At 41.4% G+C, this 26339-nt stretch overlaps 1 protein-coding gene across 3 annotated transcripts in view; it reads right to left on the minus strand.

Moving 5' to 3' along the window:
- The window catches only part of COBLL1 (cordon-bleu WH2 repeat protein like 1), a 121680-nt gene extending 95670 nt beyond the window's left edge, over nucleotides 1-26010 (minus strand). Inside the window, exons 1-2 of one of the 3 annotated variants that reach the window (XM_073305655.1) lie at nucleotides 25924-26010; nucleotides 5337-5557 (exon numbers count right to left, since the gene is read on the minus strand). In XM_073305655.1, the coding sequence (XP_073161756.1) occupies nucleotides 5337-5440 (104 nt within the window). In that variant the 5' untranslated portion in view covers nucleotides 5441-5557; nucleotides 25924-26010. Of the gene's footprint in view, nucleotides 1-5336; nucleotides 5558-25618; nucleotides 25903-25923 lie in introns of those variants that run through there. The other 2 variants (XM_073305656.1, XM_073305654.1) reach the window with 2 other exon arrangements.
- Between the last annotated feature and the right edge of the window lie 329 nt (nucleotides 26011-26339).

Consider the following 26339-nt stretch of genomic DNA (forward strand, 5'->3'; position numbering starts at 1 on the left):
CCTTCCTGGTGCCTGAGCTTGACAAGTGTGTATAACATAACATTCAGATATATTTTCCAAGAGTACTGTATCATAATCAGTGCAACCTCAGAATAAACATTCTAAAGAATATGAAAAAATTTCTGAACAGATTCCCATCAGATTTCTTTAAATATCTCTTATAATCCTTCCCCATCCTATCTCCCCATAGAGCCAAATGACAAACTGGTCAATAATATTCTGGTATTTCTCTAAACATATTTTCTGAACATTAATACATTACAAAATGTGAATTCATTACTAGTCAATAAAGTGTGTTTTAAAAATGAGGAAAAATATTTTTCCTCAGAGCAAAGTATATTCTTTTCCTGTTCCTTATTCTAATTTTCCTTTCTGGTTCATGACCAGCTCGCCTTCCTGTACACAGCTGTGATGGGGAAGAACTACAGTGGAAGATCAGAAAAAATAAAGCCCAAACTACTGATTTTTCCTGACCCAAGCTTTGTAAATGAAGCTAATTGACAAAGCGAAATATATTTCAGGAAATTTTTTAAAAAGAAATTATTTTGTTTCATTTGAAATTTTTCAAATAATTTTTCAGGACTTTTTTTTATATTAAACATTCATTTCAGTGAGAAAAACCCTTTTTCTCCCCCATACTTTTCTCCCACTAGAAGAGGAAGGCCAAGTGCCAAAAATAATGTGATATTACCTGTAGGGTAAAAAAAACAACAGAAAGTATACCAAAAAACCTGTGTTTACATGTCTCTCAAAAAAACTGGAAATTCTAAAGCTGAAATGTTTTCAAACATTTTTAGTTAAAATTGTATTTTTCACAAAAAAAAATACACACCCCCCACCAAAAATTCATCCAGCTCTTCTTGTAACATAGTACAGAAGACCACTTAATAGCAGTAGCATGACAAAGAACATAACCAATTATGCAAAAAGAAAAGGAGTACTTGTGGCACCTTAGAGACTAACAAATTTATTTGAGCATAAGCTTTCGTGAGCTACAGCTCACTTCATCGGATGCATTCAGTGGAAAATACAGTGGGGAGATTTATATACATAGAGAACATGAAACAATTCAGTGATCACTCTTGTTACAGTGTTTATGGTAACACCCACTGTTTCATGTTCTCTATGTATATAAATCTCCCCACTGTATTTTCCACTGAATGCATCCGATGAAGTGAACTGTAGCTCACGAAAGCTTATGCTCAAATAAATTTGTTAGTCTCTAAGGTGCCACAAGTACTCCTTTTCTTTTTGCGAATACAGACCGACACAGCTGCTACTCTGAAAGCTGACAATCAATTATGGTTTTTCTACTACTACCACCATATTCCTACTAAGACTAGGAAAACTTTTTAGTTAAGATAGTCATGTTCTGAGTTGAGAATTCTGTCACTCAGCAGTTAGAAGAGATTACGAGTAAAGCATGAAAAACCTTGGATGAGAACTGAAGGATACAGACATACAGAATATTGGTTCCTGCCTCTTCAGACTTACTTTTGATGTTATCACATGAGCTCACCATTGCAATCACATTTGTGAAGTCTTTTAAGCACTAAGTGTTGTACTCATAAGGTATTCCATTTCTTTCCTAGTTTTGCATATGTCATTATCACTCTTCTGCTGTTTTTCATAAGAACCAACTCGGTTGCAACTGTTCTTGGAAAGCTTTAATATGAGTGGTACAAGAATAATTAAAGTAACTGGCTATTCTGAGTTAAGGTATTTAAAACTCTTCACTATTTACAGATTTTCTAGAATTTTCTAAAATATTAAGGCCAGTTACCACAAAGACAAGAGTGACAACGATACACTGCTATCTGCTTCCCTCGTTGGATTCCTAAAACGGATTGAATATTGTTCCTAGAGTACTGATTGGACACAACCACATAAAAGGCGATTATGTAATATTCCAGATATGAACACTAAAGTATACAAAACACAGGTTATAGTGCAATGGTTTATTAGTTATTGGATTAACTCTTGGCCCCATTGAAGTCAACGAAGCCTACCCTACTGCAACAGATCATAATTCGTGCCCTGCATTGGCTAAGCCCAAATCCAAGCCAGAAACCCAGCCTAGGACCGAAGAGGCAGATCCCCTGGAGGGAATTTTGGCATGTAAGTATCTATTTTTACAATTCATTATTTATTATTATTGTGCAATACTCTCGCAGTATAGTTTGGGAAGATGCTGCATGAAAAGCCAGCAATGATCTCCTCAGTATTAGGACTCAGGCCACACCTTACCAATGGCATAGCAGACCTGCAGCAGAGCGGCCCCAGAGCTGATCTGTCGACACCTATCAGTAGCATTCTAGGGTGGCCAACTTCTAGATGGCAATGATGACCCAATTCTCCACAGGTATGAGGCACCGGATGTTGGTACACTGTCACTGCAGCTCCAGGGACAGTTCAACACAGGTCCCAGAAAGGATAGCTCTCCCATCCTGAAGTTCTCTCTACTCTATTGGTTGTGCCAAGTCTGCAGAACTACCTCTCCCACCAATCCACACTGGTTTCCCAGGCCCATAAATGGCACTGAAGGCTATATAGCTCATCCAGGAACTGGTCCTCTAATCCCAATATCTCAGCAGCATCCTCTTCCTCCTCATCCTGCTGCCACTGCTTCAGAGTGTTCTGCTGCTGCCACCATAGAACATTGTCCTGCTCCTGCATCATCTGCTCAGTAATGCGGAAGGCGAAGTCCAAGGCCGAATTCGTCTGGCTTTGAGTGCTGTACTACAGCCCAAGCAGCCTCTGTGTATTCACGCCTACCACCGTAGCAGCACAGTACATTTCTAGGTCCATGCTGGAAGACAGTGATTCAAAAAATAGCAGGAGCATGACCAAAAAGGAAGTATGGGGCACAGAGAGAGGAAACATGGGAGGTATTTTCACAATTTGAACCCACCGACTTCCCACAATTCACAGCAAAATCAATCTCAGGACACACGCTGCTCAGCAATTAAGTAAAGGACCCTAGGATAACCCCCAAGAATGCTACGCTCTCAGTTCACTCAAACTGTTGCCATGTGTTCACATGATGAGAATTAAAAATGGAACAAGTATTCCATGTGCTCACTACTGGTGCAAGTTGCATACTGCAAGTTACCTGACATGCATCAAAAAGTTTTGGATGAAAAATCCCATGTAGACACACCCTTACAGAATAGGATGAGACCAAACATACTCGAAATGTATACCTACTATAAACAGATTCCAAATCAATAGAGGTGATTTTTTTCTCTTTTTCAGTTACAGAATAGAAACATTTAATGAGTACCACACTAAAAGCTTTGGACATATATACAGATATAGGCTAGGTTGAACATTATTTAAAAACTGTAGGGGATGACCACTGCCCCTCATTTAAGATAGCTATAACTGATGGTTAAGCAGCCCCTTCCTAAAACAAAGGCATACCCAGGAATTAGAACTATGTGGGCAGTGTGATTGTCTGAGTATTGTTTTGGGTAAGGATGCGGGAGGGGAGGGAAGGAGGCAGCAGGAGAAGCACCACAGGAACAGAAGGAGTAGGAAGCTCCACCACAGCCTGAACAAATGCAGTAGCATGATCCTAAGGAAAAGCCTAGGGAGCTTCCAGGGGGATGCTGGCTGAAACTGGTTTGATGCTGTAGGCAGGGGAAAACTCTCTGGTTCAATTCTTTCTGCATTCAGGGAAACAGGACTTTGTATGTAAACTTGTAAATAAACAGAACTGCAACAAAAATACCTGGCTCAATCATTAATTTCTCTTCTTAACTAGAACAACCTGCAAGATCCCAAATTGGGCGTTGGCCCCTTCCGGGAGTGGCATGGCCACGTGGTGTACTACGGGCTGGCAGGGTCAGGGGGGTGGCCCAGCTCGTGATGGGGAGGAGGTACAGATGTGCCTGAATGGGGCTGGGACAGGCAGGGAGCCTGCCATAGCCCTGCTTCACCGCCACCTGGGAGCTGCCAGAGGTAAGTGCCCCCAAGCCCCATCCCGCAGCCAGCGCTCCATACCCCCTCTTGCACCCCAAGTCCCTGCCCTAGCCCTGAGTCCCCTCCCAGAGCCAACACCCTGCACCACCTTCTGCACCCCAATGCTCTGTCTCAGCCCAGAGCCCCCTCCTGCATCAATACTACCTCCCAGAGCTTGCACCCCTCACCCCCTCCTGCACCCCAACCCCCTGCTCCAGGCTCAGCCTGGAGCCCCCTCCCAAACCGCAAATCCCTTGGCCCTAGCCCAGAGCCCACACTCCCTCCCAAACCCCAAACTCCTACCCCAGCAGTGAAAGTGAGTGAGGGTGGGGAGAGTGAGCGACGGGAGGTGGGAGGGTGGAGTGAAGGGGGCGTGCTTGGGAGATCCTGGGTTAACCTTAAATTCTAAAAGTGATCTTGGGCATAAAAAGGTTGGAGACCATTGATCTACTGAATGTGTTTACCCAATTGGTATGCATGTATCATTTCTGTATCTGAAGTTAGGAATATTGAGTATGTAATAATTACAACTGTGTCTACTTAGGGAAAGGCCCACCAGAGAGTAGACAATCAGCCTAAATGAGCCATTTAAGAAGGACAATAGGACTTTGGAGATACTAATCTCCCAACATCCTGAGGAGCTTCCTGGAATGTTGCTTTGACACTGTAGGGTCATCTGATGATGTCACCTGGTATGGAGTACCACCTTGGACACTGCTGGTATTTTGCCACTGAAAACAAAGGGTTCCCACCTTATGTAAATGATAGTTAAGGCTGGGGAGTAACGCAAACAGGACTGTCCTTCATTGCCTGCCCAGGAAGGAAGGCTGCTAAAAACACCTGAAGGGAAAGGCAGGATTGAGTCCAGGCTCAGACAGGGGTCCAGTCTGTAAAGAGAAATAACTGGAACTTTAAGCTACAGAAACTCTGCAACTTTCCTAAAACAACATTTAGGGTGAGAAATTACATTTTGCAACCTGTTTCTTGAGCGTATTGAGCTTAGTTTGCATGTTTTGCTTTATTTGCTCAGTAATCTGCTTTGTTCTGTTTGCTGTCCCTTTTAATCACTTAAAATTTACCTTGTGTAGTTAATAAACTTATTTCTTGTTCATTTCAAAACCCAGTTTGTGCAATTCATATAGGCGGAGGGGTGCAGAAAGCTGTGCATATCTCTCTCCACATTGAGGGAGAGGGCAAATTTTTATGAGCTTGCGCTGTGCAGATCTTTCTATACAGCGTAAGACAACATTATTTTGGGTTTACTCCTCAAAGAGGTGTGCATATGGGGACTGGGTGAATCCCCAAGCTGATTCCTCCCACACAGAGCTGATCTCCATGTCTTTGTGTCCATTTGTAGCTGGGTGTGTCCCTACCTGTATGTGTGTGCTGGAGAAGGCTTGAGGGCCTGGCACAGCTTGGACAGGATGAGGAAAGCCAGGCTGGTGGAATGGGTGGAACCAGTGGGATCCCAGCACATCAGGTGGCATCCCTGACGGGGGGAGCCAACCCATCACACAGTAATCCTCTCTGTCAGAAATCCACTGTTCTTTCTACTTTCATACCCCCCATAGAAAATGCACAGCCAAACAGAAACCTGTATATGGATACAAAAACATACTGTCACTGTTCAATAATTTATGAACACATACAGTTTACATGTGGTCATATTTTAGAAACAGATGGGAATATTAAACAGATTAAGTGCAAATCTACTCTACAGAATTAAGTCCACCTCAGGTTTATACTACAAAATTAAGTTGACCAAAGTAACATCAATTTACAGCTACCACAGTAATTAAATCGCTTTTGCATGTCCACACTGTGTTTTTTGTATTGGTAGTTCACGTCCTCACCAGGAGCGCTTGCACCGATTTAACTGTCGGCGTGGAGCATTGCAGGATGACTTCTGAAAGGCAGCAACAGTCAATGTAAGCAATACAGTGTCTACATATATTCTAAGGGACCATTCAATATAAAGCGGCCCATTAACACCTCTGCAGTCATAGGACAAAAAGGGGGGTTAGTGGGTTACAGACTGTTGTAATAAACCATAAATCCAGTGTCTTGGAACACTCTACTTTGAATGGGTTCCTTAGAAGTTTGTCTCATCTGATATCTCAATGGACCTACTCCCTTCTTTTGGTACATCTAAAATACATTTGATTATGATTCTGTCTACTTTCAATTGTTTTGGAATGCCTGCGGCACTGTGCTGATGTGTTAATAACAGAATAATATGTCAAACATTATACGTTTTAACACTTTGGAATTAATTATGTAATAAATTAGGGCTTGAACCTGCAAACCTTACTCATGTGCTCAACTTTTCTAATGTACTGATTCACATGGAACCCAGGGTACAACTATTGAGGTCATAGGGCCAGACAATAGGAGCTAGGTACCTAAACACCTTTAATAATCTTGCCCTTTAGCTTTATAATTTCCATAAAAACTATAAAATGTTATAACTTCTTCCATACCCTTTATAAAGAAAGTATCTCATGCTGCTTTAGGGCTACACTATAGAACTCTTCTACACTTTAGTGAGCAATTACTCATGTGAATAATCCCATAAAACTGATAAAAATACTGTTTTGCACAACCTGTAATTAAACTCTGGAACTCAGCACCACAGAAAGTTGTTGAGACCAAAAATTTAACATAATTCAAAAAGGGATTGAATAATTATATGGATGTCAAGAATATCGAGAGTGGCCACAATTAATTATAAACAACAACTTTGGAAAGGATATTAAATCTCATGATTTAGGGTTTAGGTCAATCTTTAACTATTGGGATCAGGATAAATCAGGATAGGAGCAAATTATCCCACATCTGGCTACTTACTCTAAAGCATCTGGTACCGATCACTATCAGAGAGAGGTTAACAACTAAATGGACCTTGGATCTAATCCATTATTGTACTATATTCCTATATAAAACTCCTTAGAGCTTAATGTTTAGCCTGAGTGTAACAGGAAAATTTATTTTGACTTACCCCAAAAATCTCACCATTCTGGAAAGAGGCTGGCAGATCCTTTACAGCAAGGTTCCCTCCCTGCTTGCAGCTTCCTGGTAGTAGAACCATACCTGCCAGCCAAGGATGGTAGAAGTATCTCTGAAAACCCTACCACTTCAAGATACTTCTACAGCTGCTACTATATTACTAGTTTCTCTACAAATATATTAACTAACTTCTGAACATAAGAATTTAAATGAAAACTTCCTACTTCTGCTCCAATGCGTGGCAGACAGGAATAGATTTGTGAATCACAAAGAAAGGAAAAGAAGGTACTATAAATATTTCAAGCAACACTTGTCCTAGGAGTGATAGATCAGTGGATTTTCCCACTAAACAAAAGGAATTTTTGAGGTAAGCCAAAGGGAAAAAAAAATCTTCACAGGGAAGGTCTACAGATTCCTTTCAGTGGGATTTCCATTAGCAGTACGTAGCCAGTGAAGGTAGCAAACCAAACAACTTTCCACAATTTGAGAAGCACCTTCTGATTACTGGGGTACCACAATGTGCAGAACCCTTCTACCAAAGGCACACATCTAATTTATAAAACTTAGGAGAGGTGTGGATGGATGGCCACCCTATCTCTCTCTTCATACAATACATATGGCCTTTCTGCCCTGGAGGTCACCAATTCACTCAAAACTATGGCAAACAATTTTGAAGGAGGAAAATGTTTAGCCTTGTAATTTTCTGATATGCACCATTTTAACAATCCAGAAATTGACACCTTGGATGTGCATGTGCAAGGTATATTTTTTAATGTTCTTCTGACATCCAGGACATGACAGGGTTTTTAGTGGGATGTTTCAGATTTAGGCAGAAGGCTGAAAGAGTTGTCTCTTGTTAAATAAACCTACTTTGTCTAGGAACCAGAATTCCAGTTTTCTCTGCCAGAGATGGCAATGGGACATTCATAGTTAAGGTTACGATTTTATCATGGTTATTTTTATTAAAAGTCACAGACAGGTCATGGGCAATAAACAAAAATTCACAAAAGCCCGCAACCTTTTGGTGCCTTTTACTAAGAACGACAGGGGGGAGAATGGGAGGCTGACTGCCGGAGGGACTGATGCCTGAGCCCCGGGGGGGTCGGGTGGGGGGAGTCCCGCCGCAACTGCAGGAGCCAAAGAGGTCACGCAGGTTCATTAAAGTCATGGAATCCGTGACCTCTGTGACTACACTGTATCCTTGCTCGGAGTCCTTGCAGTGATTTTCAGGCTATCCAGACAGGCATCTCACATAAAGGCTGCTGCCAACAAAATGCTTCTTAAGAGTGGTTCTCAGTCCAAAAGACAGGAATGTCCAAAAGGGAATCTGTCCATGCTAAAACAGTTCTTATGAACAACACGGAATCAGCAGATGCACACAATACTGCTGAAGAAACTTCAAATGTCTCCTTGGTGAAAACTGAATTCTTCTGTCTCCCGGATCCTTAAGGAGGGAATCCCTACACACTGGAATCACCAGATCTTTAAACTAACGACAGAACTGCACCAACCCTTGCTAAAGAACTAGGTAAGACTTAGATTTATGTACGCTGTAGTACTCTCTAGCTAAACTCTTGAGGTCGCTGGCTTTTGCTGGGTTTTCCCACCTTGTCCTAATTACATTCCTCTGCATGCAGCCTTTGAAAACATAAGGTGAAGATTGCAAAACTATGGGAAAACAACAAGTAACCTTGTTTCCCTGTCTGTCCCCCTCCTCCAGTATAGGTTTCCTTGTGGCCCATCTGGAGGGAGATAACGTGGCACTATCACTTTGTATAGAATGAATTCAAAGTATTCTACGCCTCAAGAAGCTTTCTTTGAAGGCTCGGGTCAGAGCCCCAAAGCACCTTTGCTTCCCCCAATCTTTTTTGGCTCTCTAAGCCTCTCCTGAATGTTTTGGCCAGATAATAGGATGACTGTGGAGAAAGCCTCAGCAAAGTCTCACATGACTACATACTGCCTAGAGCAGTGATACTCAGACCAAGGACATGTCTATATGTACAGCTGCACTGCTGCAGCACATCTGGTGAAGACGTTCTATGCCGATGGTAGAGAGTTCTCCCATCAGCACAACAAAACCACCTCTGCAAGCAGCAGAAGCTATGTCAGTGGGAAAAGCTCTCCCATCAACAGCGCTGTGCACATGAGCGCTTAGTGTACCTTGTCACTCGGGGTGTGAACTCCCCCATCCCCCCATCTCCCCCAAGCAACATAGCCTATGTCGACATAGGCTGTAGTGTAGAAATAGCCTGAAGCTCATGAGCCAGAAGTGACTCTTTAATGCATCTGCTGCGGCTCTTTGCAGCAAATGATATTAAAAACACTGTGTGATTTAATTGTTAACTAATCTAAGTTAGTAACCAATCAGGATACTTTACCTATGTTAACCAATTGTAGTTGATAAACTAATAATACTTGGTCAGTCATTTTGCTGTGAAAATTATATATATTTTCATACTGTTTAAATATGAATATATAGTACTATTGTAAATGAAACAATGAATCCACACTACTCTGGCTCTTTTGGGTAATGCTGATTGCTAATTTTGCTCCTGAACCACTGAGATCTGAGTATCTCTGGCCTAGAGAATGGCCAAAACAACCAGATTAAGAATATGGAGTTTTAATTTTGAGTTTTAGTTATTCTGAGCAGGACCAATTACGGAAACTGCTTGTAGCTGCCGGACACAAACTGGATGGATCTTCGAGGATGAACACTCTTCCCCTGCCTTGACTTACAGGTGTGGTTCCACTTCACCAAGCTGTAAAATCCATTCCCCCCCGCCCCCAAAAGAGAGATCTGTAGATCTATCCTGAGAGTGAAAAGGGCACATTAAATTAAAAATAGATTTCTCAATAGGTTCCCCCTCCCACCCTTAGGACAAGGCAGACTGAAAATCTTCATTTTGACTCATAACATAAAGTAATTAAATTATATTATTTAGAAGAAATAAAGTGGATATATTCAGAAGTAATTATTCAGTAAACAGGAATATTCTTAAAAAGGGAAGAATGTTATAAGCTTCAAAAATGAGTGAAATCTTACCTTGCACATTTCTTTTAGAAGGTTGTCTAACTTTCTAAAACTAATTCCTGAGCCTGCCTAATGCAGTTCAAGTTAATAAGATTGTAACAATCATATGACATCCTGTGTTTAATCAACATGGTATTATTCCTATGCATTACAAAACTAACTTATAAGAAAACAAAAGGAATGCACCATGCCCCAATTAAATGCCCAGGTTAATGGTATTTCTAAATATAAATACAAATACAACAGCATTTTCCTGATGGAAGTGAACATCTTTACTGCACTAACATTTACAATGTACTGAGTTTGTCCTGAAATTATATCATCTGTAAACATACAGGTGCCTTCCATTGACCTCAGTGGGACCAAGATTTCACATACATAGTTTAATCCTCATATGCTAGTGGTACCCACGGACAGGCCTTAAGAAACCTACTCACTTGGTCTCCCTGGGTGAGTAGCAATTTTATGTGAACATGAGCAAGGCAACTGGGGCCAAGGAGTTACTGACTCCAAAAAGAAAGAACCTTTGGGTGTGACATCACACATTTTTCACCTTAGCACTCATCTAGCAGGTGGTCGGGCACATTTTTCAAGCTCTGCCTAAGACTACACAAAGAGAAATATATACAATTCTAGTTTATATTATTGCACATGATGAAGCTTCAGCAGTTCCATTATAAGTCACTATTTCCAAAGGTTTATAACTGTGCCATAAAAAATTTGTTCTGGATTGAGGCTTGGCAAGCAAGGCCTTTTTAAAGTCATGTTTCAACCTGATTTGTTGGCTGTTTTCAAACTCTGGAGATGGAGAGCCAGGAATTGTTTGCTTGATGGGTGGAAGCAGGCAGGAAAAAATGTGAGCAGTGTCTTTCCAAAAAAAAAAAAATAATCAAACCACCACTCGAACACACAAGTAAGAAAATAGAGTACTTGTTTGGTGCCATGGTGATTTTTTAGGTGTAGTCAATATTCATATTGCTAAAATAATCACTGTACATTTTTGAAGTTTGTAATGAACATTTAAGAGTCACTTCACTATTTGTTTTTAATTCCATTCCAAGTACCTGGGCAAGGAGGCATTACAGAGAGCCTATTTTGGGAGGCAGACTGGAAGATGACATGGAAATACCTGGGGTTTGGGAAATGGAGAAGAATCATAGAAGGCTGCACAGAACACAGGGCAGAGGGATTCCAAAATGGTCAGATAATTATCACTAATGATAAGGATCTTTGAAGGAGTAACCTAAGTATCAACACCATTAAAAATAAAGGAGTATAATATATAGAATAGGAACTTTTATGTGTCTTCACCAGAAAAAGCAGAGTATATGTTGGTTAGAAGTAAGTGAACACCAAAACGTGCCATTTTTTAAGCTTCTATTAATGACAGGGCTACCTTAACCATAACCAGAAAAATGCACTGAACTTGTACTACTGTAGGGTAAACTATGTGTCTACGGGAAAGGATACATTATTACAAATCCTCTATTATTGCCCAATGGCTAATCACAAAGAATGTTTCAGATACTTATTTATGCTATTTGAAAGTGGCAGAAGCGGATGAAAATAAAAACTATATTGATCACCAGTTCTCTTTGGTAGAAAACTGCTCCAATAATCTGTCAAGCAGACATTCAGTTTGATAACTCCAATTCTAGGGAGGAGCAATGTTCCATTCAGAACATATGTAATATATTCAAGGGGCAAAGAATTCGAGTAAAGCTCCTACTGGCTATTTGGGGTCACCAGGTACCTCTGCTGCCTTCAGAACATAAAGTTCTTTGTTCATGGCTCAGCTCTAGATTTGTGATGTCTCATGTAAAGCTAGACATCAGATAAGCAACTAGATGAGAACAGCTGATTGACATATCCCTGTCAAAGACTTGCCACTGGTTAACCAGTGACTCCAGTGATGGCAATTTACTCCTCTTTGGAGGAATATATAGGTAAACTGAAGAATCCCTTCCCCGCCAAAAATCATCGTGTGAAAAATTGTTGGAGCTTCTGCAAATAGAGAGAAATAAGAAATGTTAATCTGGATGGAATTGGTGAGACAAAAAGTCTTAACAAAAACTACATTTTAGAAGGAGGGAAATAGAAAAAGAGCAAAAGAATCTAAGCTGCAGGAAGGAATAATTCTGAAGGGTAAGACGCACAGAAGGGAGAGTTTACAGTGAGACTGGGCTGAAGGAGGAAATAAGAGGATTGCTGGGAAGGAGGGAGTTATTGTTACATATGCCAATTACTTTTATGAAACTGTCAATGTGGCAGGCAGAGCTGGATGCAGAAGATGATATCTCAGAAGAGAGTTTAATGACAGCATCAAAAGTACAAAAGAGACAATCAGGGAAAAAGAATACAGATGAACATAGGAACCACTATACCAAATCACACTGGTAGTGTTAATCAGTGCAGCACAGAGTTATCATGAAGTTTAGGTTTGTTTTTTTTTTAAATCGAGACACACACCACATTTTGAGAACCGCTGCTTTAGGTCATTCATATTACAATGGACAATTGAGAGAGATGCTTGTGAGTTCCCACAGCAAAACACACATACTGGCATAGGGATTAAAGGAAGGAACTGGGAGTTAGGAGATCTAGAACACAACGTCTAAAGGACTGATTCTCAATTTATACTAAGGCCCCTTTCCAGTGCTCTCAGCACTGAGTAAAGTCCGCTTTACACTGCCAGAGTGGTACAAAGGGGACTATATATGAATGACAAAATAAAGCATTAAGAACATAAGAATGGCTCTACTGGGTCAGACCAAAAGTCCATCTAGCCCAGTACTCTGTCTTCCGACAGTGGCCAGTGCCAGGTATCCCAGAAGGAATGAACAAAACAGGTAATCATCAAGTGATCCATCCCCTGTCGCTCATTCCCAGCTTCTGGCAAACAGAAGCTAGGGACACCATCCCTGCCCATCCTGGCTAATAGCCATTGATGGACCTATCCTCCATGAACTTATCTAGTTCTTTTTTGAACCCTGTTATGGCCTTCACCATATCCTCTGGCAAGGAGTTCCACAGATTGACTGCACATTGTCTAAAGAAATACTTCCTTTTATTTGTTTTAAACCTATTAATTTCATTTGGTGACCCCTAGTTCTTGTGTTATTAGAAGTAGTAAACAACACTTCCTTATCTACTTTCTCTACACCATGATTGTATAGACCTCAATCATATCTCCCCTTAGCTGTCTCTTTTCCAAGCTGAAAAGTCCCAGTCTTATTAATCTCTCCTCATACGGGAGCCATTTCATATGCCTAATCATTTGTATTGCCCTTTTCTGAACCTTTTCCAATATATCTTTTTTGAGATGGGGCAACCACACCTGCACACAGTATTCAAGATGTGGGCATGCCATAGATTTATATAGAGGCAACATGATATTTTCTGTCCTATTATCTATCCCTTTCTTAATTACTCCCAGCATTCTGTTCACTTTTTTGACTGCCGCTGCACATTGAGTGGATGTTTTCAGGGAAGATCCCCAAGATCTCTTTCTTGAGTGGTAACAGCTAATTTAGACCCCATCATCTTATATGTATAGTTGGGATCATGCTTTCCAATGTGCATTACTTTCCATTTATCAACATTAAATTTCATCTGTCATTTTGTTGCTCAGTCACCCAGTTTTGAGAGATCCTTTTGTAGCTCTTCGCAGTTTGCCTGGGTCTTAATTATCTTTAGTAATTTTGTATCATCTGCAAATTTTGCCACCTCACTGTTTACCCCTTTTTCCAGATCATTTATGAATATACTGAATAGGACTGGTCCCAGAACAGACCCCTGGGGGACACCACTATTTACCTCTCTCCATTCTGAACACTGACCATTTATACCCTACCCATTGTTTCCTATCTTTTAACCAGTTACCAATCCATGAGAGCACCGTCCCTCTTATCCTGTGGCAGCTTACTTTGCGTAAGAGCCTTTGGTGAGGGACCTTGTCAAAGGCTTTCTGAAAATCTAAGTATACTATATCCACTGGATCCCCTTGGTCCACATGCTTGTTGACCCCCTCAAATAATTCTAGTAGATTGATGAGGCATGATTTCCCTTTACTAAAACCATGTTGACTCTTTCTCAACAAATTATGTTCATCTATATGTCTGACAATATTGTTCTTTATTATAATTTCAACCAATTTGCCTGGTACTGAAGTCAGGCTTACAGGCCTGTAATTGCCAGGATCACCTCTGGAGCCCTTTTTAAAAATTGATGTCACATTAGCTATCCTCCAGTCATCTGGGACAGAAACTGATTTAAATGATAGGTTAGACTACAGTTAGTAGTTCTGCAATTTCACATGTGAGTTCCTTCAGAACTCTTGGGTGAATACCATCTGGTCCTGGTGACTTATTGCTGTTTAAATGTTCCAAAGGTTCACCAGTGGTCTTAAAACACAAGAATTAAAAAGGGTGATTCAAAAGGATAAAATTGAAACTGCACCGTAAAGAAAACTACGCTATTCAAATTTCTAAGAATGTTCATTTAAGATGCAATTTGTTTGGAACATAAAGCAACGTGTTACTCAATGGGAAAGATACAGAGCAAAGAATAGAAACTATACTGCCACTGGCATTTAAAAGAATTTAAGATCATGACGTATGCACAAAGTGAGCATTGTTTACACTGCTCTGGGGGTTGTACAAAGATGTCTTTTTTAATAAGATTGAGCCATATTTTCCATACCAACACAAAATAATTATATTTCTAGAACTGAGCTGGAAAAAGAACAATCTTCTCCACATATTTCCTTTGATACTGAATACATTTGTTAAAAAAGCCATCTCCTCTGCAAACTATTAGTAAATTTTAAAAACTAGCACAGCAAGTGCTTTATCATAGCATGAGTTTGACTTCTAGCTAAAAATATTCATGCAGGGTTCCTTATGCCAGTGAAAGAAAACAGATCAAACTCCTCCCATCTTGCTGAACAGCTGACATGTATTTTAACTCCCTGGCAACATTTCCCAGATATATCAGGATTCTGTCCTTCATCTCAAAGAGCCCTTCTATTCCTTACAATGAGAAGACACAGTATAAACTGTAGTATGTTTTTATAAAAACATCTACATACACACATTGGGTTTCACTTGCTAGAAAATTACATCAATTTTTATCCAGTTAAGTAACTTTCAGTTCTATAATACCTCATTGTGTATTAGCCATGTAATTCCCCTTCCCATACAAAATTTTTTTTAAAGAAAAACTTACATTTTCATCTATATAAGAAAGGATTAGCCCATAATAATCCAACTTTTACTACAGAATATTTTAGATCTATTTAAATCTCATTGAGCTGCAGGAATTTACTAGTCTACCTTCTGTACAGAGGGTTAAATTTCAAACTGCAGGACTGCACCACAGGTGGGGATTCAACTTAAATTATCACAGCTTTTGAATATCCAGGGGACAGCTCAAAGCAATGTGTTCTTTAACACTTCACTGTTGCCTGCTGTACAGCCAGAGAATTTCCTCTTCATTGTACTAACACAAGATGTGATTGTAGAACTCTACAGGGATCCCAGAGTCAACATCTTGGTTCCTCTTCATCTACTAATGCCTTGATGTCAACTTGCAGATACCCGCTGAGTTCTACAATAGTATATAGTCAGCAACACTTACAGTGAAGAGGAATTCCTGCATTCAGACAGCAGGCAGCAATGTGAACATACATCAGAATTCCAGGTCTGCAGTTAGAGAAGGTAGTAAAAGTTGGGGGGGGGGGAATTATAATGGAGTGAAAGTGTGCATTTAAATCTACTTTTACTTATAGGTACTTATAAAACAGATTCATATATTCTAAGGCCAGAAGGGACCATTGTGATCATCTAGTCTGACACAGGCCAGAGAACTTCCCCAAAATAATTCCTAGAGCATCTTTAGAAAAACTTCCAACCTTGATTTTAAAAAGATCAGTGATGGAAAATTCACCATTGTTCCAATGGTTAATACTCTCACCATTAAAAATTTACACCTTGTTTCCAGTCTGAATTTGTCTAACTCCAACTTCCAGCCACTGGATTGTGTTGTACCTTTCTCTGCTAGATTGAAGATCTCATTACTAAATATTTGTTCCTCACGTAGGTACTTATAGATTAATCAAGTCACCCCTTAACCTTCTCTTTGTTAAGCTAAATAAGATCAAGGAAGCCAATCACTATAAGACATTTTTCTAATTCTTTAATCATTCTCAAAGCTCTTCTCTGAATCCTCTCCAATTTACCAACATCCTTCTTGAATTGTGGGCACCAGAACGGGACAGTATTCCAGCAGCAGTTGCACCAGTGCCAAACACAGAGGTAAAATAACCTCTCTACTCCTTCTCAAGATTCTACAGTTTATGTATCCCAAGATCACATGAGCTCTTTTGGTCATAGCATCAAAACCACGAGCTCCTGTTCAACTGATTATCCACCACAACCTCCAGTCTTTGCCAGTCACGGCTTCCCAGGATAGAGCCCCTCACCCAGTAAGTATGGCTTACATTCTTTGTTCCCAGATGTATACATTTACATTTAGATGTATTAAAAATACAGATTGTTTTCACCCTGTTTATCAAGTGGTTCTTCTTCCTTTCATTTAAGCTTCACTCACTGAACAGTTATGTTGATTCATTATACAATAATCAGTTAGTTTAGATGAACAAGCCTTCTCTTATTTCCCACCCCCCACCCTGTCCATCCCTCCCAGACCATCTCCGTCTTTACATCCTGAATAATCAGGGGCCTTCTGTCTCATTGATTTGTACATGTAATTTCCATTATAATAATGGCAGCTTACACACACACACACACCCCACACACACACCCACCAAGGAAGAACAATTAGCCCCAACTAACAGTGAATTTAGAAACTTTCCTCTTCCCACTTCCATGTAAACCAGCAGCAGTATTGGATTTCATGGAGGGAAGATTTCTCTCTAGCTTATGACAGGTTTCAGAGTAACAGCCATGTTAGTCTGTATCCACAAAAAGAAAAGGAGCTTATACTCAAATAAATTTGTTAGTCTTTAAGGTGCCAAAAGTACTCCTTTTCTCTAGCTTATGAAATTCACGTCCCTCTTTAAATATTGCTAAAGTTGATCTGATAGAATTTACTTTTATTTCCAGCTCAAAAAATACTTCATTCATTTGCTCTTCAGATGACAGATACAGTATCTTCTAAGCCTATTCCAGAGCAAACTGAAATCCCTGGGTTCTGCTACAAGAGGTTTCTCCTTTTCTCTTCTTCCAACTGACACTCCTTTGCAAGTTACTCAGCATGAACACTGATTTCTAAGTGTCTCCCAGTTGAACTGCTGTCTTTGCATATAGACAAAAGCATCCGTTGATAATACACAGTTGGGATGATAATTCAGTTATTCATTTCCTACATAACAGACTGCTAATAAAAATAATTATTTATTGTTTAAAAAAAACCCTCTCCACTTTTGAATGGCTTTTCCCTTCAATATATCTTTGACATACTATTCATCAACTTCTTACTTTCATATTGGCCCTTATTTTTCCTTTTGATAGGATACCATCCATCCTGGACAAAGACTTGAAATGGCCCTGCCTACTTTTCTTTATTTACACATTATCCTCCGACACATTTTGTTACCCTACTATCCACATTCCCTAATCCCCTAAAGTTTCCTTGATCTCGTTCCCACAGCAACACTCTCTGATAGTGAAGGGCTATAACATTACCACTGAAGACTTTACAAACACACAGTGATTTCTGACCTGACAAGTTTTACTGGGAGTCAAACCAACTCTCACATGGAGCAGTTAAGAGCAACATACGATTGTGTCAGACAACTGTTTGATGCTGTTTCACTTTAAACAGATCGATATAAATCACCGTATATGGCAGCTATCTAAAAAGTGCTGGTTATAATCAGCTCAACTGCCTGTATGGCAGGTAAACATTGAACATTTAATAGTAAACTAACATGGCTCTTTATAAGATCTAGATAGAAAACAGTCAATTTTATCAGTTACAAATATGCGGGGGGGAGGGGAGGGGACTTTCATAGTAAAGCTGTTACTGTTGTTTGATTTTTCTCTTTTTTTTGTTGCATTGTTTTCTAAACATATTTTCTGTGCTCCTTACAGTTGCACACATTTTTATCTTATCTAAGACTAGACTGCTGGTTAGGACCCCAGTGGACCTGTGTTTATCAATCATACTCCCAGGTGGACATTTGTTAAGAATTCATTCATGCATTTCACAACGACTGGCAGCATCCGCCCAGGAGAGGACAAAAAATGGAATTGTAGAGGTGATCCGACTCTGGATTTAGGTGAATTGAAGGCATGTGCTTGCTCACAACTAATTCTAGCTAGGGCTACTAATTAGTATCATAAGCACAACGGTCTTACTCTCGTTCACCCATAAAAATATTAAACAGAGACTGCTTAAAGGTCATAAAAGCTAGTCTATTTAAAAAAAAAAAACAAAAAACATAACCTACCAGCAATTTTCTCATGATATAACCCCTAGTTGTCAAAGAGGCAGGAAAGTGCAGAATGTATTTTAAAATGTGCTTAGAAGAACCTGGATTACTCCTCATTTTATTTATTTATACCAGTACAGATTCTCTAACCTGATCAAGACCAGTGATGAGCTGCCAAAATCTTAATGGGTTCCCTCCTCACCCCACGAGGGGGTCGTTGCCCACCCCCGCGCCCCGGGACTCCTGCCTCATCCAACCCTCCCCCATTCCTTGATGCCCCCCAACCCCCAGGACCCCTGCCCTGTCCCCTGACTGCCCCCAGAACCGGGCAGGAGTGGCTCGTGGGCCACCGTAGTGGGTGCCCACCCCACCCCTAAGAGATAGAGGCACCTGCCGGGGGGGTGAGGTGGGGAGTCCCGGAGGTGCTTACCTGGGGCAGCTCCCAGGAAGCATCCGGCAGGTCCCTCTGGCTCCTAGGGGTGGGGGAGCATAGTTGGGGGGGAGCAGGGGGAGTGGCTGCTCCCCCACTGGTCATATCAAAAGTGGCGCCTTAGGCGCCGACTCCCTGGGTGCTCCGGGGCTGGAGCACCCCCGGGGAAAATTTGGTGGCTGCAGAGCACCCACCGGCAGCTCCCCGCGCTGTGCCCGGCCCCAGCTCACCTCACCTCCGCTCCGCCTCCGCCCCGAACGCACCACCCCCCTCTGCTTCTCTGCCCCTGCCCCCTCCCGCTTTGCGCAAATCAGCTGTTCAGCGGGAAGCCAGGGAGCACAGAGCGGCTTCCTGCTCAGGCCGAGGGTGGCTGAGGTGAGCTGGGGCAGGGAGTGGTTCCCCTGCGCGCCCCCCCGAGTTACCTGCTGCGGTGTGTATGGCCCTCCTCGGCCCCCCTCTCCCCCGCTCATCTCCGCCTCCCTGGGCCTGAGTGGGAAGCCGTGGCCTGCATCTCAGCCTGCCCCAGCTTCCCACGTGAATTCTGATTCTGATTCACGGGAAGCCGGGGGGGGGCAGAGAAGCAGGGCTGGGCGGCGCGTTCAGGGGAGGATACGGAGGCAGAGTGGAGGTGAACTGGAGCCGGGGGTGGGGCGGGGAGCTGCCGGTGGGTGCTCTGCACCCACCAAATTTTCCCCTTGGGTGCTCCAGGGCTGGAGCGCCCATGGAGTCGGCACCTAAGGCACCACTCTTGGCCGGTTAAATTTAGAAGCCCTTTTAGAACCGGTTGTCCCTCGCGGAACAACTGGTTCTAAAACGGCTTCTAAATTTAACAACTCGTTCTAGCTAACCGGTGCGAACCGGCTCCAGCTCACCACTGATCAAGACCATATAATAGCATTAAGACACATTGCCTAGGCCCTAGGGAGCACCAGGTATTTCCTCCAATCAGCTCAGCTCCACGCACAAACTTTTTTGTTTGGTTGCCTTGAAGTCTTTTTGAATACATTTCTGCTTTTACCTCCTTTATCTTCCTCCATCTCATCACCACAGAATAATGTATTGAGATTTGTAATGACAAAAAAATAGTGAACTCCCCCCTATTATTTTGATGTACTTTAACTAATGAAAAACTGTGAGCAGCAGCAGAGATGCTGAAGCACTCTCCAGATTCAATAAGACAACTGCAAAAAACACATACTTGGAAAATGGTTTTCAAACCCATAATGGCTATGTCATAAATATAAAGGGAAGGGTAACCACCTTTCTGTATACAGAACTATAAAATCCCTCCTGCCCAGAGGCAAAACCCTTTCATCTGTAAAGGGTTAAGAAGCTAGGATAACCTTGCTGGCACCTGACCAAAATGACCAATGAGGAGACAAGATACTTTCAAAGCTGGAGGGTGGTTGGGGAGTGGGGGAGACAAAAGCTGTCTGTCTGTCTGTGTGATGCTTTTGCCGGGAACAGAAAAGGAAGGGAGTCTTAGAACGTAGTAAGTAATCTAGCTAGATATGCATTAGATTTCTGTTTTGTTTAAATGGCTGTTAAAATAACTGTGCTGAATGGGATGTATATTCCTGTTTTTGTGTCTTTTTGTAACTTAAGGTTTTGCCTAGAGGGAATCTCTATGTTTTGAATCTCATTATCCTGTAAGGTATTCACCATCCTGATTACAGAGGTGATTCTTTTACTTTTTCTTTAATTAAAATTCTTCTTCTAAGAACCTGATTGCTTTTTCATTGTTCTTAAGATCCAAGGGTTTGGGTCTGTGTTCACCTATGCAAATTGGTGAGGATTTTTATCAAGCCTTCCCCAGGAAAGGGGGTGTAGGGCTTGGGGGGGATATTTTGGGGGGAAGACATCTCTAAGTGGGCTCTTTCCCTGTTCTTTGTTTAACACGCTTGGTGGTGGCAGCATAAGGTCCAAGGACAAAAGGTAAAAGTTTGTACCTTGAGGAAGTTTTAACCTAAACTGGTAAGAATAAGCTTAGGGGGTCTTTCATGCAGGTCCCCACATCTGTACCCTAGAGTTCAGAGTGGGGAAGGAAACTTGAAAGGCTAGATGCTGAACATTATTTTAAAATGGAAGTTTAAATACTGTAGAAATTGATGGCTCAGCTCCCTCCCCTCTCTCTTTTGCCAAGCTCTTTCTACCCCTCCAGTGAAGAGAATTTTCCCCAGCATTTGCATAAGTCTGCTTTTTGCTGTGCGACATTTTTAGTGTTTTTGTTTGGAAAGCGAATGTGCCTGTATTCTGCCAGAAACCATTTTATCTTTAATTTAAAATTATGTAATAAATAGAACTTTTGATAGTACAAATTAATCCTATTTTGATCTTCCAAAGAAAAATAATCAGGTTAGCTATATACCTGTTTGCAAAATTGCCTCTAGAATTTACCAACAAAGGCACAAAATCTACTTGCCTGTCTTCCACCATGAAAGATCATAAGGATGTACTAGCTAATGATATTTTATTCACATCACTACAAAATGTCAAACTCACTCGAGTATTGGTATAATGCATACTGCAGCTCACAAGGGTCAAGAATTTTTTTCTGAAGCTATAAATCTCGACATTCTTACCTACTCTGAATTCAACCCCAGCCGAAGAGAAACTGGTCAAATTTACCCCCTTTTTCCCCAAAGATACCAGAAAAAAGTAGTTTCTATCAAATGATTGATTTTTCCCCTCAGTAGGTACAAGAATGCATGCAAACATTTAACCTTTGGGAAATAATCATGAGAAACTTCTCCCAAAGCCCATCACAGCGTAACAGATGGTAAAAATTCCAAAGAACAAAGTCGTGTAAATACATCACTGAAGACCATTACACCAGTGCTAAATCATATATAAGTTTCCAGCCAAAAAAAAACTTTATCAATTTTCTAGAATTAAGGGTTTCAAAAGGTATCAGATTTCAAATTTAGCACAAATTAATTTTCTAAACTGAAACATTTATCAATACGTGTGCCCAGCGATTTCTTTAGAGACTGTTTAAAATGCATTTCATCACCAACAACTGCTTGCTAACTAACCGGGATTAGCAGCATTGTCTCTAAGTCCACCTGACTGTATGAGTAAGACAAAAATATAAGGCTGTTACTTTATTATTTGGTAATTTAATCAAAGGAAATCACTATTCCAAATCCTGTCCTTTCTAGATTACACAATCTTTCCAACAACTTCATTCAGATGGAGGATTAGGAATTGTTTTGGTGTACAAAAGCATTTCACTGGATCCTCCTTTTCAGAAGTTAACTTTTTAACCCTTTTATTTCTTAAACCATTATCAAATCAAAGTTTGGTGGCTAGCAACCAGCACAATTATGGACCAACATGAATAGCAACAGATGGGACAAGAAGCACACACAGACGTCTAAGTTATTAAATTAGTTTAATACAACATACTTGAAAAATTGAAAGTATTTGAAAAATAATTTAAAAAAGGGGCACCAGTCATTTGAACCCATGTACAGGAGGGCATAATTATTGTATAAAGCATCTTAGCTTTTATATTCTGCTTCCTCTACTTACACAGAACTCTCAGAATCATTGGAGAACCGGGCATATGAGAGAAGAACAACAGAATTAAAATCCACCATTTTGATGCAATTAATAAAACAGCTATTTTTTTCCAACTCTATGTGAAACAAAGGAGAAGGAAAATAAAGTTTTCCAACATAAAAAGGGACAACTGATAGTCCCGATTCTAAAAGGGATATTTTAGACAACAGAAAGCACATAAAACACTGATGTGTCTCATGGTGCATTTTTTGTTATAAAAGTTAAATATATACAACAATTCTAAAATTTAAATAAAAATACTTCTACCAACCAGAATTTATATTTCTATGATATAAGCATGGATTTACACTTTTTATCTAAGACCTGATTCTGCAGTCCTTATTTCAGAAAATTACCGGTTAAGTTGGACCAGTGTGCTGTTTTAGTAGCTGGACAGTCAGAAAAAACTACATTAAAGAATAACTGTACAAACAGACATTTCTTTGAAACTCAATATTTTGGTCAGCAAACTCAGACCACCTTCAGGAAATAATTAAAACTGCTAATAGATGGACCCAGTTGAAATGAGCTAGGAAGAAACAATGACAACATTAATTTTCAAAGCAACAGTTATTTCAGAGTTGTTAAGTTGCCTGTAAATATGCCTGCAGTGCTAAACAGAGTAAGTTTTATTAACTGCACTTTTTTAAAAAATGAAATGCACTTGCTGACAGATATTTTAAGAGGTATTAAAGATACAGCAAAAATATAGCAACCAGAATTCAAGTCATAATTCACCAAAAGTAATATATGACATGCTTCAGGCCTAAGGAAATTGTAAGAACAACTGAAATGGCATCATCTAGCAATTCAAACTTTTTTAAAAATGAAATAAGTATAAACAAGGAACTTAAAAGATTTCAGAAGTACAGTTATAATGCACTATTTGCATGTTCTCACATTACTATTACGTGCTTGCCCTTTTGCTGGAGCAACGAAAACTTGATTTGCATGCCCGAAGTCTTGTAAACACAAGAAATAACCCTCTCTTGTTCTACCTCTATTAACTGTTTATCCCTCTTTTAAATATCAGTTCTTAATGACTTATTAATAATAAGTATAGACTTGCTACAAGGCCATAATTTTATAAATACCTGTTCCCAAGAGATTCATAAATGAGGTGGATATATGGGACTTGAAACAGATCTATCCAGAAATCCAAATTTTATTTTCTTCTTCTGCTAATCTAATAATCTTAAATCAAATAATTGTATTCCCATTTATAGTCTCACATTCCAGAAAGTGTTTATGTCAATACATAAGTGTGTTCATTTATAAAAACTGGAAAGTAAATTGTATTACTTTGGAATATATGGCCTGATTATCAACGGTGCTGAACACCTGCAGTCCCTAACTAAGAGAATGAGTCTTACAGGCATTCAGGCCAATGATCCTCCCCTTTTTGCCATTTTGTATATCTGATTCCTCTTAGCTCCCTAATTCCCCAAAACAGAGCACGAGTAATTTTGTTTATGACAGCACTTACTGTATTTTCTTCCTCAATGATCAATCTCTCATCTATTTATATTCCAGATTTTGTTTCTATTAATTTTACAAAAAGTATACACTACTTCCATCTACATATTAAAGCATTACTACGCTGGCCACTCAAATTTTAAAGAAAAAAACATGAACTATCATGGATTTAACCTTACAGATAAGAAAGGAAGATAAGCAAAAAAGACAGAATGACCACAATGTTAGAGCATTAGAAATGACACAGAACTGAAAATGCCTACAACTAAAATAACTGGTCTGCACCAATGGTATTTCATATCAGCACTGTCAAGTAAAAGAAAATAAAAAGTAAATTTTTCTTATCTGTGACACTAAAAGGATTTTAGATTGTTAAAACAGACAGACAATTTTAAAAACTGGTTTTCATTATTTCATACTGAAGCTGTCTGTCCACTTTTTGCATTTCACATTGGACAATTACCAAAGACCTGAACAATTAGCTTCACTTTTCCCAATATTCAGTTAATTTCCCGGCCCTCATACATTAGCACATTGCTGCAATGCTTCAGCTGCAGTGTCCTGAGGAATTTTTCTTCTATGTAATTAAACATTTGTTAGATAGCACTGTAACTAGAGTTTTGGGGTCCTGAGAATTTTCTAGTCCTATCACCACCATTACATAGGCAAGGATATGAATAAGCAGGTACTGACTTGCTTCTGAAGAAATTCCTTTCATAACATTCTAAGAGAAAATTACAACTACACCCATTAAATAATCCCAATATGAATTCCAAGTAGCTTGTTTTTCTTAACACGGAAGCAAGAGTGTGTGTCTTTGTATTATCTAGCCATTTGAGTAAAATATTATTTACGTCAAAGACAGAACAACTTGCCTCATGAGGAGAGAAAACAAGCATATGAAAGTTCTCCGATTCTTTTGGTTCAAGGTTCATAGTTTTGGTTCCTATTCTTGACAAGGTGAATGCTTGTGTTCATCTCCAACTAATCTCATCGTCAAACTGTTGGGGTTTTTGTTTGTTTTGCAAAACTAACTCCCCTCCCCCCCATTTTGTTTCCACAAATGCGAAATACAATCAACATGTGTGTTTACATGATACTTCATCATATGAACTCTACTTCAGGTGACACCGTAAGAGCACTGGATAAAGAGAGAGAGTGAAGAAAGTTATAGCTGAAGGACCCAATCACTTAGTATCTGCCAGCCAACCAGCGCTGTCTGAAGTATTGCTTTAGTCTCTTTCAAGTCTGTTTCCCTTTCAAGATGGTTTGCGTTTAGAAACAAGCATTTACTGCGTTTGATTCCGCCAGTCAGGTTAGTCACAATTGCAGCCCCTTTCAGAGACCCAGAGAGCTGCCTCGTGCCGAGGCGCAGCCATAATCGTCCCCAGGTATTACCTTTCAAAAGCTACAGTTCCACAACGGCCCTTTGTTGCTGAGGGGGTGGATGTGCCCTGCTCAAGGTGCTGCGGGCACCTACCCCGCCCTCCCCCTTCCCGTCAGCAGAACTTCCACTTTCCAAGCCGCGCAGACCCGGTAACCTCGCCCAGGGGAAAGAGGCGAGCAGCTGCCTGCAGCTCGGCAACGGCCAGTGAAAGCCCACGCGAGCCAGCAGCAGAGGACGGCGGTGCCTGCGCACACGAGACGCGGGGTTGGGGCCCTCACGCTTGCCATGAGTTGCTGTGCTTACCCGCAGGGAGGCAGGGCTGCTGCTGCCCGCCAGACGCGGTCGCCCGTTCCCTGGGCTGGGCGCGCAGCGCTTGGCCCCCCGGGGCAGCTGACTGGGCTCCGTTCCGGCCGGGCCGCGGCGGGACTCCACGCTGGCCGGGAGGCGCGCCCGGCACAGCTCCTCGGCTGCCCTCCTCCCCCGTCACCTGTTTGCAAGGGGCTCCGGGAGACGTCGCGGCTCCGCAGCCCAGCGCCAGCCGCACCCCGGGGCGCGAGTATCCCCCCCTCCGCCCCCAGGGCAGCCATGGGGCGCGTTACAAACCACACCTTGGAAAACTCGACAGGCGGAGCCGTCCCCTGCTGCTGGTGCCGCCGCGGGCCGCTCTTCCCCTGCCGCTCCGGCTCGGGCTGAACAGCGGCTTCCCTCCCAGCCGCTCGCAGGGTTCCCTGCTCCCGGCACAGCCCCACTCCGCCCCGGCCAGCGCAGCCTCTCGCTCCTCTCCCCGCCGCGGGGAGGCGGGGCAGGGCCGGCCTTCCTTCGCGCTGGAATTTTCCTCTTTCCCCGGCTGCTCCGGGCTCCGCTTCCCCCAACCCACCACTAGGGCATGCGGAAGGCCGGGCGGAGAGCCCTACAGGTGGGGAGAGACGGGGACTGAGAGCCCAGGCCGCTCGAGAGGCGGGGCACAGACAGCGAAAGGTCCGGCTGCCACCACCTGCCCGCCTTATCCTGGTCGGGGGGAGGG

The sequence above is a fragment of the Lepidochelys kempii genome, chromosome 11 (genome assembly GCF_965140265.1).
Source record: "Lepidochelys kempii isolate rLepKem1 chromosome 11, rLepKem1.hap2, whole genome shotgun sequence".
Taxonomy (NCBI): domain Eukaryota; kingdom Metazoa; phylum Chordata; order Testudines; family Cheloniidae; genus Lepidochelys; species Lepidochelys kempii.